Source organism: Megalobrama amblycephala, linkage group LG12, assembly GCF_018812025.1.
Source record: "Megalobrama amblycephala isolate DHTTF-2021 linkage group LG12, ASM1881202v1, whole genome shotgun sequence".
Classification (NCBI taxonomy): Eukaryota; Metazoa; Chordata; class Actinopteri; order Cypriniformes; family Xenocyprididae; genus Megalobrama; species Megalobrama amblycephala.
Genome location: NC_063055.1, coordinates 33,876,468 through 33,892,659, shown reverse-complemented (window position 1 = coordinate 33,892,659; position 16,192 = coordinate 33,876,468). Strand labels below are relative to the sequence as shown.

Genomic DNA, 16,192 nt, shown 5'->3' with positions numbered 1-16,192 from the left:
AAGCACATGTACAGTACGTGATTACAAATTTCAATAGAAATGACATTAGTATATTTTATTATACTGTTATATAATGTTTTTCAGTACATTCAACAGTACATTTTAACCATAAGACAATATAAGTTATGAAATTACACAAATATGTACTTAAGTCCTGGGTCAAAAAAACAAAACAAACAAACAAAAAAACACTATACTGTTCAATTAATTGCATTTAAATTGAAACTTTTAATACATTTCCATTTAATTACAAATAACATGCAGTTAAGTGTCTGGAAACATTGAATTTCAAATTAAAGAAAAACCCAAACCCTAATCCTAACCCTATCGTAAGTGCATGTAGTTAATTATTATTACTCTGTACTTAAATGTATAATTACACTGTAACACAGACACCTTAAAATAAAGTCTAACCACTTTTTTTCAGTTTAAAATATGGTGGATTTCTCAGGGTTGGAAATATGGTGGAAGTTGTCAGGGTTGCACTTTATTTTACAGTACGTGCACTTATGTGTACTTACTTAACTAAGAAAGTACTGAGTAATATAAGGTAACTAGATGGGTTAAGGTTAGGTTGAAGGGTAGGTTCAGGGTTAGTACTGAGTTACTAACTACCATTGTGCACAGAAGGAAAGTTGTAGGAGAAGCATGATCTGAAGCTAAAAGTAAGGTTTCAAAAAAACCTTGCTATAATTCTTTACATTTTTTTAACAATTGTCCTCATCTGAGTAGGAGAACCATTGCCTTTTGGCATTTTAATGAAATAGTATTTTTCCTGCCATTATAATGCAGATTTTGTGAAGAAAAAACGTTTACATGTAAAAGTAACATTAATTATTAAATTATTGGGTAGACTAATAATATTAATGTTGCTTTAACATGTAAATGTTTTTTCACAAAATTCAAAATCTGCATTATATCTGCCGTAATGAAAAAGTAGATCTCTTGTTGTTGTGCTTTTTCCTTCTGTGCACATGCAGTAGTGGAAGTTATCTCTGCCATCAATGAGGAGCAAGACGTCTACAGCATGGCTTCACGTTACATTATTGTGTTTCATACCTGCACAGCAAGTTGAATGACTACAAAAAACTTTGGCCAGTTAAATATGATCCAGAAGAGACTCTCTCATATGTGCTGAAAATTATTATAATAATAAAAATATTGTCTCATATTAATACATCTGTTAAAATGCACCCATGTTTCCTGTCAGTGCTTTATAACATGTAGCATGCACTTTTTTGCAATTAAATAATGTACCATAGAATTGTATTTCTGTATTCCAGATAAATGTTAGTTATTGTGTGATATAGTTTAATATATTATATGTTGTTTATTATGTACTTGGTTGTTTGCAGGATAAGGACAGCTCAGGAGCCACTGTCCTGCATCTGGCTTCTCGCTTCAGCCATCATGAGATCATTGATTGGTTGCTGAAAAGTGGGGAAGGGGATCCTACTGTTGCCACGGATACAGGGGCATTGCCTGTTCATTACGCTGCAGCTAAAGGGGACTTGCCTTCGCTCAGGCTGCTACTGGAACACAGCCCAAAGTAAGATCATACAGTGTGTAATAGTGGGAGTGTGAAATTATTTTGATTGGTAGAATTCATTCTTTTTTTTTTTCTTTTTTTTTCTTTTTTGATTCTCATCTAAGCATTTTCATAATTATGTCATCAGGAATCAAATCTCATATCTTATAAGACTGTTAGGATCAATGAATGCTCTTAAACAAGTGGTCCTTAGGTATAAGCTCATAGGGCATGAAATTTTGTGTTTGCAGTGTTATTCTATATATTGTGTTGTTCCTTTGTATGTCAGCAATTGTTTCTGCTGCACTCACAGAAAACCCCTGTCTGAATAACAACAAACTTTACACTGACTCCCACAGTCAGGAAATTTCCTTGAGATAAATGAAATTCATGATGAATTAAATCTTACAATTGAAAATGTATAAAGACAGTCAAACAGACCCAACAAAAATGTTTATAGGTTCTATGTTTATTAAAGTCTGTGTGACAAAGATGGATTGTATTTACATTGTTGATGACTGGCAACAAGCATTTCACTTACGTTATATCAAGATAATTTCTTTGCAACATTTTTTTTTTTGTTGTCTGAGAGCAGCCTATCTTACTGACATATCCAACATTCAGTAAAGCAATGTTACACTTTTTATATAAAAAAATGGTTAAGTCCTTCAGGAAAGGCTCTTGGCTTCAAAAGAGCATAATGATTTGATTACAAACAGATATGATTACACTTCGTTTCCTGCTGTATATGAGAACTGTCATGTTTATTGCTCTGCACTGCAGCCTGTTTCCAAGATCAATGTCCACTATCATTAAACCCTGAGTTTAGTCAGCCTTCACTGCTGGATGTCTTTTTTAAAGTGGTAGTACAATTGATTCTGTCCATATTGTAGAAATTTTGGAAATTATTTATCATACTGAATTTTTGTGATGGTGTGAGCAGACCTTCTCGCTCATAACATTAAAAACAGCATATATTTCAGGTGGGGCAGTGTGTGAGCAGCAGTGATGTGATGACTGTACTAATTGGTGTTTTTACCTTTTATTTAGAAGGCGAGACTTCCTTTTCTAGAGCTGCCGTATTGCGAGCTGCAGTTTCTCCTATTCATATGAGTGAACTGTCTTGGTAATATACAGTCTTTGATATGGTTGAGTGAGTGAAACAGGAAATTCAAAGTGAAAAAGTGTGTTGTACACCAATGGAGGTGGTTAGAGGGGAGATGTTGAAAAGGGAAAGGGATTTGTGACATCATCTTAAAAGGAAAATCAGTTCAGAAATGGAGCTGTTACATTTTGATATTAAAAGGTTAGTTCACCCAAAAATGAAATTTCTGTCATTAAGTACTCACAATCATGTAATTCCAAACCTTCTGAGACCTTCTTTCATATTCGGAACACAAATTAAGATATTTCTGATGAAATCCAAGAGTCACGTTGACTATTTTAACAATGTCTTTACTACTTTTCTGGAACTTGAATGGCAGTAATTACGTTGCTTTCTAGGAAGGATAAAAAAAACTCTTGGATTTCATCAAAAATATCTTAATTTGTGTTCCAAAGATGAAAAAAGTTCTTACAGGTTTGAAACAAGATGAGGGTGAGTACTTAATGACAGAAATTTCATTACTGGGTGAACTGATACTTTAAGATAATTTGGCAAAAAGTTACGATTATGAATCATGCACAGTAAGACCAAGAATGTGTATTAAGAAAGTAAATAAGGTTAGTTTTGATGTCACATTGACTTGGATGAATGCAAAACTGTTGAGTTTTGAGTTTTCATCACAAACTTCCACAATATAGTTTAAGCATCTCTAAATGCTTAGAAATAGCATTAGAAAAAGTTTTTGCAGCCATGAAGTAAACTTTTGGTTTCCCCAAAGAACCTTTCAGTGAACAGTTCTTAGAAGAACCATTTTTTTCTATAGTGTGAAGAAAATTGTAACAATCTGAAGAACCTTGTTGCACAATAAAGAAACTTTCGTGCCATGGAAATCTTCTATAGATATTAAAGATTCTTCATGGAACCATAGATGCCAATAAAAAACCTTTAATTTTAGGAGTGGGAATATAAAATACAGCACTTTTAACACTTTCAGGAAAAATGTGCAAAAATTGTACCTTTAGAGGTACAACAGCTTTCCAGCTTACCAGTTCCCTCAAAGGGACTTTATATCTTGAACCTAATGGTTCATAATTTTATACCTTAAAGTATAAAGGTATAAATATTATCACCCTCTAAGGTGCATCTTTTTGGGGTAGATAAAGTTATTGCCCTAGTGACAAGCTATATATAGGGCATTGGGTTAATATGAAGGAAGTTTAGATTTTTCACAGGTTAGGGTATTTTTCATCTTTTACCCGTATTTTGAATTACACATTGCATTGTGTTGTGTTTAAGCATTAAAGTAAATGTCAGTAAACTTAACGAATAATGTCCTGGCAGAAAATTACTTTTCCGTTTTCTACAGATTTTTTTCTTACAGTGCACAACCTAGCATTTAAAACTGACCCATAATATGGGGAACTGTGCTGTGTAAATTGAAGTTCAGCATTTTGTGTTGTTATCTGATTTGCATGATTCATTTATCAGACTGGGCGCTAAGACAACATAGACAGCGGCTGCAAATAAACAATGCTATCAATTCATTCTTCGTAAATCCCCCTGAAAGTTTAATCAGGAAGAGTGATATTGCTTATGCTCATTCAGCACTGTGTATTCCTGTCTCAATGGTGACTGTCAGTATCACACAAGTGATAAACTAATGAGGTAAACAAATACTCTTCAAAAGAGGTCTGCTATGTAGGAGTTTTCTGCATTGTGATGATAGGGTTGCTTTTGGAGGGTAGAGATAACATTCTCATGACAGTGGGTCAGGATATTGTAACTGTTTCCTTTTCTTATTACAGGCAATGTCTCATGGTCAGGGGTCATGGATCTCGACATGGTGGTTAAATCTGATACATTATGTAAAGTGCTTCATAGTGTTGTTATTGTTGTGATGATTTATAGCAACACATCTTACTGATGTAGATAATGCTGTAGTACAGCTGTCTACCTGAACACTATGGTTGGCCTAATGGGGTGTGCAGAAAATGACACTAATGGTGACACACCTTAGAGTGGTTTGTGGTAGTGTAAACTTAAAAGGAATCAACAGAGGTGTATAGATAAGTCTGAGGCATATGGACGCAGTCAGAAATCGATTCCTTGGATATATCTAGATATTTCGCAAAACACACCATTTTTACAGCATGTTTTTAGCCATACACTTCTGTTAGGAGAATCAAGGCAGGGTAGGCAAATCACAATAACCGTAGCCTACTCTTTATAAAATTCACATGTGTATACTTATATACATACATTTTCAGCTTCAATTAATAAATAGATGCAATATTCAAATGACTTGAAAACTAGTTATAGGCTTATCATTCAATATGTTGTGCTATCTTAAAGGGTTTAGCCAAAAATGAAAAATCATTTACTCACCCTCATGTCGTTCCAAACACATAAGACTTTTGTACATCTTCAAGACACAAATGAAATTTTTTTTTAATGAAACTCTCAAGTTTTGTCCGCCTCCATTGAAAGTCCATTTCACCAAAATTTTCAAGCTTCAGAATGTCATAAAGCCATCATAATTTGAGCTGTTTGAGCAGAAAATGCACTATGAATTTGTTAGAACCTACAGGCAGAACAATGGTTAATTGGACCAGCGTTGATAAAAATGACTACTCACAGAGTGCTGCAGAGATGACACATTTTTGTATGCCAAAACCCAGAATCAAGAGCATTTTAGCATGTTCGGTTCCATCGTCTCAAAGTTTTTTAATGGATTTTTGTTTAAATGCCTGAAATAACACAAGCTCAGTATACTTTCATGTTTTATTATACAACATATAACACATCAGTAATATCCCCTTGTGATTTTTTTAAAGCTTTTACTTGTCTTGAAAAGGTAGTGTCACAAGTGGCTAAATGGGACTACAGAGGTTGTTGGAGGCATTAAAAGTTTTCACGTGAACATGTAAACTCATCTACTCGCTAGTCCGCTTTCTCAGCCTTACTGTGTTTATAATCGCACTCTTGCAAACTGTTCTAACTCAAATTTTCAGAGTAAATGTCTTTAAACAAAGAATGAAAGAGATGTCAGAAGTGATGGATACACTGAAGTCTTGCGACCATGGTGTAATTTGTTTATAGCCTACGTTTAGCTTTTTAATTCGGGCAATTAAATTTAGGCTTTAAAATTGTTGTGTTCATTTGTGAAGATTGTTATGATGCACAAAACGTCTAAGAATCATCAAGTTTTATTGGTCACAGAGCTTATTTTCTCCAATAATCCAAAAGCCAATGGAAAAATCCAATTGGGTGATGCTAACAGGATGATGCTAACTTCCGGTTGGCCTACAAAAATACATAATTACTACAGCACTCCATTACCCTTTCATTCTCATATTAATATAGCATTTACCCTTACGTAGATACATTATCTTGTAAATTTATACAAATAGGTTGGTACAGGGATGACTTCAGAACCTGGAAGACTAAATCTCTGCTGGTTGCTTTGAGATTTTCCTATGGGGTTTTATAATGGGTTTTTTTCAATTAATGAGTAAAATAAAGCCTGTGGTAAACATAACTTGACGATACTTTGACGTTTTGTTCTACAACGTGAATTGCACGCATTTACATCCCAAACTGTTTTATCTAGTTATTTATTAAAAACATATGTTTTCCAAAATAAACATAACTGCTTCAAAATGCTCTTTTTCAGTATGGGTGCGTGTAATTTATGTTGTAGGCCAAAACGTCTAATAAAAAAAAAAATAAAAAAAAAACTATTATAAAACCCCATAGGAAAATTTCGAAGGAACAGTGAGTGGTGAGTCTTCCGGCTTCTGACGTCATCCCAGCACCGCTATATTCATGAAAATTCACATAACATTATATAAAATTCAAAGAAACTATATTATTGCTGTTAATGCTAAAACAACACATTAATAACACAATATAGCTTGTTGCAGATATATGAAAACAACTTTCATTTACCATGCAATACATAATAGAGCGTAAAAAAGCAGAAGACTAGTGCACATGAACAATTTTGTCTTTTGCATCTCACTGTCTTTTTAGCATGGCTGGACACACCGAGCATTATCAACTCCAGTCAGACTGACTGCTCAATGGAGCACACTGTTGGCCTTATTAGGGTATCAGTGTCTTTTGTGAAAGAAGAATATGTGCCTGGACAGATGTAGATAAAGGGAATGAACCAGTGATTTATGAGAGGAGTTCAAATTGGGGTGTTGCTCATGCGTATCCTGTTCTCACAGGCCATGGAGGACATGGTCCTCTGGTGATAAAGCTAATGACATGAATGCATTGGTCATAAAACTCATTGTAGACATAAGGTGCCACAAAGGGGGGTGGGGTGGGGGCAGTTACACAACCAGCTAATGCAGATTAGGGGCACTAACTCGCTTCAATTACCTCATGTGTCAGAGATTGGAGGATGGGCTCTTATTTGCATAAAGTGACAGTGCTTTTATATATTTTTGTGAAATATGTTAGTCAGGTTAATTCAGATTAGAGTTGTCAAAAGTACTGACTTCAGTACCAAATTGGTACTGAAGTTTTAAAAATGTGAAGCTTTGAGCACTGTTGAGCAGATTCGTAAACACCTCTGATTGGCCATTGTGTTGACGCGCTCATCGGATATGTCTGTGATTGGCTTCAATGATCAATGCTTCAAAAATGTTGTAAATAGTCATCAATGATGCTCTTCACTGAGCACTTACACAGATACACACGGGAGCATTTGAAAGCAGGCGTCTATCGCGGACCAGTCCGCTGATAAGACGCCTGCTTTCGAACGCTCCCGTTTTCAAAATGCTTTCAAATTCAAACACTTCTGTGTGCTTTCAAACGTTCCCATGTGTTGATCATTGTAGCCAATCACAGACATATCCGATGAGCGCGTAAACACAATGGCTAATCAGAGGTGTTTACGAATCCGCTGAACAGTGCTCAAAGCGTCACAAAATTTCAGTACCAATTGGTCCCAAAGTCAGTACTTTTGACAACTCTAATTCAGACTTATCACCCTTTGATTTCTGTCAAACTCCAAATGACGGAAAAAAACCCATAATAATAGTATCATAGAACAGTCATTATTTACTACAAATCTTAACTCTGGTACAGTTGTGTAGGATTGTATAGGCCTTAATTTATAAATAACTCAAAATAAAAATTATCCTATAATTTACTCACCCTCAATCCATCCTAGGTGTATATGACTTTCTTCTTCTTTTAGCTGAACACAATCTGAGTTATATTAAATAATTTCCTGGCTCTTCCCAGCTTTGTAATGGCATTGAATAGTGCCCGAGTTTTTTAAGCTCCAAAAAGCACATCCATCTATCATAAAAGTAATCCATATGACTCCAGTGGGTTAATAAATGCTTTCTGAAGTGAAGGGATGTTTTTTGTAAGAAAATTATCCATATTTAATAAAGCAATCAGCCCCAAGAAGCCATGCTTTACAGTGAATTTATAACAGCTAAGGGGTGTTGTTAGGCACGACGCGGAGCGGACCCCTTAGCTGTTATAAATTCACTGTAAACCATGGCATCACGGGACTTGTTGCTTTTATAAAACGGATACCACAGAATACAAATATTAAAGCCAAGAAAGTATGTATCAATGCATCTTTCATGAAGTAAAATCACTTAAAGCCTTCCTTCCACTGGAAAAACTAGTCCCTGACCGCAAAATAAGTTATATTATTATGCTAGATGGCGGCAAAGACTGTCTTTATGAGTGAGTCAGTCAGTAGTGAAGACTTTTACATTGAAAGGATCGAAACTTGTGAACATGGAACAAGACGCAACTGACAAATGCTTGGAACTAGCACTGTCAGGTTCAGGGCACGGGGAAACCCATTAACTGTTAAAAGACAAGATATCGCAATGACATTCAAATGGATTTTTTAATACGAACATAGAACTGACCTGAAGGAAACCACTATATCTAAATGCAGGTACACTCGCTCACTCAATCTCTCTCTCCCAATACTCTACCATTAATACAGTTAGCTTTAATGAACAATATCAATGACAACAAACATGTTTACATTGCTTAGAGTGGTTGCTAAGTGTGTTATGTAGTGATACACAGAACCGTTGGGTGAAGCGGTCATAGCCGTGTTTTATTGTGAATTAGAATCAAGGACTTGAAATAACCATTTTATAAAACTATATAATCACTGGCTTCCGGCAATCGTTCACAAGAGATTCAAGTTCTGGCGGAAGGGTGACCTCTGACCCCAAGTATGACGTAGGCCTTGCGTAATCTTAGGTGAGAATTGAATAATGCGGAAATGCAGAGGGCAGAAAAAGACAAAATTCCAGTTACGAATTGGAAGTCGAAAACGTGAAGTTTTAAATAAAAATGTTGGAGGATTTCAATATAAGAGAGGAGGCGCTATGTTGGGTTAAAGCAAGGTCACCCTTCTGCTGGAGCTTGTCTCTCTCATGAATGCACGTACGGCCATTGCCAGAAGTGTAAAACGGAAGTGTAAAACAGGAAAAAAAACAATGAAAGATTTATCTTTTGACTTATCTTTTTAACAACGATGCTTAAGTATGTGAAGGTATTGTGAATGTGAATATGCGACTGTCCCATCTATAATTATGCAGCTTTCCTCTGAGAGAGGTTGCAGTGTCCAGACCTTTTTTTCCCAATTCTTTTCAATTAATCTGTTCATCCAGTTCACAGAATGTGCACAGTTCTTTCAGACTTATCCTGTTCTCAAATTCAGCTATTCAGCTCACTGATTCAATGATCATGTCGCAACACATTCACTGTAATTGCAAGGAATAGAGCAAGTGATACATAATTCCAAGTGTGTCCTTTTGTTGTCCAATTTTAGTGAGTTTCCATTACTTTCTAGTATCATTTAATGTTGGCTGACATGTTTTCTTTTATCAAGGTCTTCCTCGTGTAAGAACATTACTGTTACAATTAAAAAAGCTGATCAACTGAGCCTTGTGAAAAAGAGGTCAAGTGGGACTTTGTTGGTTGAAGTGCTTTGCTCTACCACACATCTTCTGACAGCTGCTTCTGTTACCTTTTCACTCAAGCCTAAATTATTTATACAGGAAGGACAGCTGTGCTGCAAATAAGGCTGTATCAGGTCAGGGACCTTTGTGAACATACAGTAGTGTTATGATGATGTCATTACAAACTGTTGTGTACCAATTGTTTCTGTAGAGATTAGGAAGTTCTGGGCTAGTATTGACAGAATATAGACTGGAAAAGAGAAAATAATGTTGATTATGATACACCAATACTCTATATTGGTTTCATTGGTGAAACAATTATATTCTCTTGAATATAAGCTATAGATGTGATGTATTTCCATTTGCCTCATTTGTAGTCATATAAATAATGTGTGTGTTTTATTTGTGGTCATTACATAGGTCTGTTGGTGTGTGTGTGTGTGTGTGTGTGTGTGTGTCCCTCCCCCCCCAGGGCACGGATGACTGTGCCTGTTAGGGTTACACTCATGAAAGATTCACATGTCTGATCACTTCCTAATGACTAAGCCCCTGATTAATTCCTCTTCCTGTTTTAAAAATTCACCATCTCTTTATTTTTCTTTGGAAGTCTCTCCACCACAGTCAAATGTTTGTTATTTTTATTTATTTTTTAGATTAACAACCCATTCTCATCTGAATCACCTGGTAATGTCAATTATTTTAAATATATCAATTATATGCTGAATTTATAATGCTATTAAATTGAATGCATTGTTTTGTCTGATTGCTGAATTAGATGTTTCCCACAGTCATGTGTATACTCTGTCTACAAAGAGAGCAAGCAACACAATGCAATCAAAATCAAAATCATGGTTTCTGGTTCAAACCTGATTTGTTCAGTTTGACAAAAAGCAAATAACACTCACTATAGAAAAATTGTGTTTAAATTTAAATATTTAATATAGTATTTCCACTTGACATTGTGAGTTTTATTCATTTTTCTAGTTGTTTTTTTAGTACATTACAGAAAATATGATGTATATTTAAAAATGGTCCTTTGAAGTTGTCTTTATTTACGATAAGCAAAGTTAATCATGATGAGAAAAGGGGAGACTTGATAGTTTAATATTCAGTTATGTTGGGATTTTGAACCGTTTCAATTACACTGGGTTACCATTGTGATGAAGAGAGATTTTGCTTATTCAAGTATATAAAGAGTATGATTTTGCTGTATTACTTAAGGAGAAGACTGCATTTCACATGTTATTACATTTTATTGGTAGCTAACAGTTTGTTAGCTACTATCTTATATTTCAGTGATGTAACACAAAATATAAAATAGATCAAATTAAATCCTGTCAAGTAACCATATAGCTATAATATCACTTTGAGACTACTTGATTTGGTCACTTCAAAATAACTTAATTAGATGATGTTAGATGAAGTTATTTTATTTTGATTTCAGTACTGTTACACATGCGTTTTCTTTCTCAACTGTTTATGTAAGACATAAATGACTTTGTTTACGAGGATACTTGAAAAGACAGGCATTTTGACACATAAGCTGTGTTTCCACTGCAGGAACTTTCCCCAGGAACTAGGGACTTTGGGGTGGTACTCGGTGTGTTTGAACCGCAGGAACCAGGTTCTAAATGAAGTTCTGGGTAAAAAGTTCCCCCTCAGACAGTCCCTGCTCGCGAGGTAGTACTTTTTCAAAGTTCAGTTACTTTCGGGGGTGGGACTTGCTGAACATGCTTCACACATCATTTTGATTGGTTGTCTCCACACAGCATTTTATTTTAACCACCATTTTTAAAAGTCTGTTGTAAAAGTAAGTGTTGTTTTCTATTCAACAATGGAGTTTAAAAAATATGACTGATGGACCAACGACGAGGCTCAGGCTTTATTATGCTTATACTGTATGTGGAGGACGAAAGTCGCGCACAGTCATACGTCACAGGACTTAATCTTCACAGTACTTTAAACCACGATGGAAATGCAGACAACAACTGGGGGAAAAAAGTTCCTGGGACAAATTATTCTCGGTAATTTCGGTGGAAAATTGGCTATGTGTATTTAACCATTCAAGCCCAGTTAGGTGGCAAAAAGAACTTAGTACAGTACTTACACGCTCTATGGCCACGTACTGCAACTAAATTCAGTTGTCAATTCACCGTTTAGTACTAATCCTGTAGGGGTGGGATGCATTGGGTTATTGGATCCTTTAATTTAAATAAATTAACGGTTAAAAAAGAATAAAGAAAAATAAATAAGAATGGTAAAAGTTCCAGGTCTATTGTAGTTATGAGGTATTCAATTTAAACTATTTTCAAATAATATTTTATTTTAAATTTGCACACATTCACTGTTATTCGTACGTCTAATATGTCAAAAATGCAAAACGTTCTTGTCTCATCACATGAATTATGCACATGATAGCATATTTCCAATTCAAAACTGTGAAATTTCATAAAAAAGTTGAGTAGCTTGCATCTGATTACTGTCAGTCGCTGAACATTTCTATCGTAAACAGTTGTCAAATTGTCCCCTTGGAATTCTAAGGCTCTATCTGCATTCTGAGCAGTTTTGAGATATTGAGCTTTAAAGTTTTTGCATTCCATTTGACTTTGTAGATAGAACCTTTTTGTTTTCTAAACAAACAGTCCCAAAATGTAAACAACATAAAAAAGCATCACATAATGTAAATAAGTTGTCACAGAATAAGAATATGAATAAGAATGTGAATAATTCAATTTTGACAAAAATGTCAGACAGAACCTTATAATTCCAAGGGGATGAAATATTAAATGTTTAGCTACTAACATCTTACCATGCTCTCTTTCACTGCTAAAACTGCAGTAAAGCCCCAAAAGCCCCAAAGTTTTTGTCATCCTAAAAACAAACCAATACAGTGGTGTGTATTAGAATGCAGCATAGCAGCATCAAGAATATCAAATATTGGGGGAACAATTTGGCCATTTCTAATTATTGGGGGGGTGGGGGTGGGGGTGTAAAAACACATGCAAACGATAAGCTTCCGTGATCACGCAGCACAGCAATGTAACAGCAAATCTCCACTGATCGACACATTTCTTTTGGTTACTCGTGTCTACCAGTATATCGCCCACGCCTACTTGGAAATATTATTTAGCAATTTTAATCCAACTTTATGTAAAAAATACTTATCATAATATTATACTTTCACTTTATATGTCACATTAGTAATGTTAGGTTAGGGTAATACAGAAATTCTTTGCACAGTATAGGCCTACATACTATATTGCTAGAACAGTAGTATGGCAGTATGCTACTCTGAACAGTCCATCTTGAATCCACATGAAAGATACATACTGTAACTATTCTTTTCATAACATTTCAAGAGAAAGGTGGTTTAGGGGATGCAAAAGCAAACTGTGTAAAGTTGGACATGAGCCACTGAGGAAAATAACAAAACAATAGTTTTTCCTCTAGTAACAATCCTCATAGTTTGTCTCCTGCACAGAGCTAGTGAATACAGCGAATGAATACAGAGAGTGAATACAGTGAGTGAAGCAGCCCTGATCCTCTTAAGAGACTCATTGATGCCTTGTCAGTCTGTGTCCAAATAAAGCTGAGCTTTATGGTATTTATAGGAAGACTCCTGTTCTCTCCTAGAACTCCTGCTGTTACTTTGAAGAAGGATCTGGGACAGACATTAATGCTGGATGCTTCCCCTGAGAAAGGCAAACACTGGACAGTTGTATCAATTTGTCTCAGAGTGTCAACAATGTCTCTGGGAACATTTTTGAATTTGAAATGAAATGTGATTGAGCATTTATATGTATTCAGACTTTGTTATCTCATCATCAATAATGTGAATATATAAAAAAGATAATTGTAACGGGTGGGGCGGGGGTGGAGTTACAGCACTCCTCAACTCAACAAGCTGCATAATTTGAGAGAAACCTCTAACCTTTATGCTGTGGACACAAATAACACCTGAAGTCATGTACTTGTTACACTGTTATTGAACTGAACTTAATCAACATAGACTGATCAATATTAGCTCTGACTTGAGCTAATAATGACACTATTGCCACTATTGCCTGAATAATAACAGTTATTGAACTGAACTGAAACACTGAGCTAAATTGAATACCTTAGCAACCACCTAGCAACACATGGCTCAACACTCACAACCCACTCACCCTAGTATCATGGTGGTGCATTTAACAAGCAAAAGAATATTATAGATTTACTCTAAAGGAGGGACCAAATCATATTTAGAGAGGCTTTTTTTTTATTTCAGCCAGAAAGCAACCACCTAGAAACCACTCAGAACACCCAAGCAACTGCATTAGCAATGCACTTACGAACCACCCAATGGTACTTATTTTTGATTTTGTATACTACTGTAATATTAAAGAATTATTATTTTTTTTATTTCATTTTTTTTTTTTATTCAGTTATTATTATTACTATTAATATTATGCTTTTTTAAAATTTTTCTTTAGTGTGTAATGTTGCTGTTTGAGCATGAAAAGGGCTTGCAAATTTACAAATCACAAATTCCACTCCAAAGGCAGTTATTCTCTAAATCAGTAGCACTGTTTCTGAACTTCCTGAAATGCCTTGACTGTAGTCTTGAGTTTTCTTCGGGGAACGAACATGTCACAATATTCCTCATTTAAACAATTCCTGCCCAAGGGATATGCAAAAAAAAAAAAAAAGGGCAAGGCCTAAACAAGATGAGTTAATAGTGTGTTGAAACTCATGGTTATGGTAAGGGCTGTGGCATTTTACGAAACATGCTCGAATTGGTTCACCAATCACAACACTCTGGTCCAGCCGACCAATAAGAGTACATTGCTCTTTTCAGAAGAAATGTTTTGGTGCATTTAAACCTGCTCAAACATCAAACATTGGACCCATTCAGGACCCCTCTAGCCCTCCTGCTGTCACTCCTCATCAGCTGCCCTGCAAACAAAGAAGCAATGCCAAAGACAGCCTACACCAATCAACAATTAACCCTCATGTGTTGTTCATTTCCAGTTTACGCTCTGGGTGTTTGGGGTCAATATTACCCCAAACATTTAGAGAGTGATTGTATGAAAAAATATACATTTTTAATAATACAAATGGAATATAATTTTTTTTCGTTTACTTCTCATCTACAGTGGCATGAAAAAGTATGTGAACCCCTTGCAGAATCTGTGAAAATGAGAATTATTTTAATAAAATAAGAGGGATAATTTTCCTTTTGGAGCATCAGTGAATGTTTGAACCTTTTTTAATAGTTGTGTTTAACTGCTCAGGACAAACAAGAGACTCATGAACAACCATCACAAAACAAAAAAACAGTCGTGGATCATCAGGTAACCACACACAGTATTGAGAATCAATGGTTCACATACTTATGAATGGGGTTATTTTAATAAATTCAGCTATTGTTTTGTCTTGTGAACTAAATGCAAACATCTTTTATGTAAAATATCTTACTCAGGACAGTACTAAACAAAAAATAACATGCATTTTTTATTATTCCTTTTATTTTATTAAAATAATTCTCATTTTCACAGATTCTGCAAGGGGTTCACATACTTTTTCATGCCACTGTATATGTTTATACGGAAGAGGATTAGGGCCAAGCAATAATAAAAAAATAAAACCATCTTGAGATTAAAGTTGTTAAATTTCGAGAAAAAACTCATTAAATTTCGAGAAAAAAGTCGAAATAAAATGTTGAGAATAAACTCATTAAATTATGAGGAAAAACTCGTTAAATTTCAAGAAAAAAGTTGTGATAAAATGTTGAGAATAAACTTGTTAAATTACGAGAAAAAACTTGTTAAATTTCAAGAAAAAAGTCGAGATAAAATGTTGAGAATAAAGTCATTAAATTACGAGAAAAAAGTCGTTAAATTACGAGAACAAATTTGTTAAATTATGAGAAAAATGTTGTTAAATTTCGAGAAAAAAGTCGAGATAAAATGTTGAGAATAAACTCATTAAATTATGAGAATAAACTCATTAAATTATGAGAATAAAGTCATTAAATTACGAGAAAAAAGCCATTAAATTATGAGAACAAATTTGTAATTTAACGAATTTGTTCTCGTAATTTAACAACTTTTTTCTCATAATTTAATGATTTTATTCTCAACATTTTATCTCGACTTTTTTCTCGGTTGGGCACCAACCCACCCCCTGTACACATGCCTGGGAGATGGTCCCAGGCTCATATGCTGGTATAAGTGCTGGTGGACCTGCTCTCAAGCAAAACTGAGCTGGTGTAGCTGGTCCACCAGCACTTCCGCTTCTGGCGACCAGCAAACCAGCATCCCATGCTGGTCCGAGCAGGCAAACATACCTTTTCCTGGTGATCAGCAAATGCTGGATTTTTCAGCAGGGAACCTATGTACACACACACTGCCCTTATGAAAAAGAAGTTTATTCACGTGTGCTATTAGTATACTTCTTTAAACTAAAAATAAGAAATTATACTTTCAGTCTACATTTTCTTCTCAGAAATATACTTAAGTCCAAGTATATTTGGACTATACATGCACTCAATCTTTTGATTGAGATATACTTAAAAGTATAATTGCGTATTCTAAGTATATTTGACTTGTAGTTGTGTTT

General features: G+C 35.0%; 1 protein-coding gene across 6 annotated transcripts in view; it reads left to right on the top strand.

The window, feature by feature from the left end:
- Nucleotides 1–16,192, top strand: part of espn (espin) — an 81,893-nt gene that overhangs the window by 2,449 nt on the left and 63,252 nt on the right. For all 6 annotated transcript variants that reach the window (XM_048210767.1, XM_048210765.1, XM_048210766.1 and 3 more), the window contains exon 2: nt 1,356–1,549. In XM_048210767.1, coding sequence (XP_048066724.1) covers nt 1,356–1,549 — 194 coding nt within the window. The remainder of the gene's footprint in view (nt 1–1,355; nt 1,550–16,192) is intronic.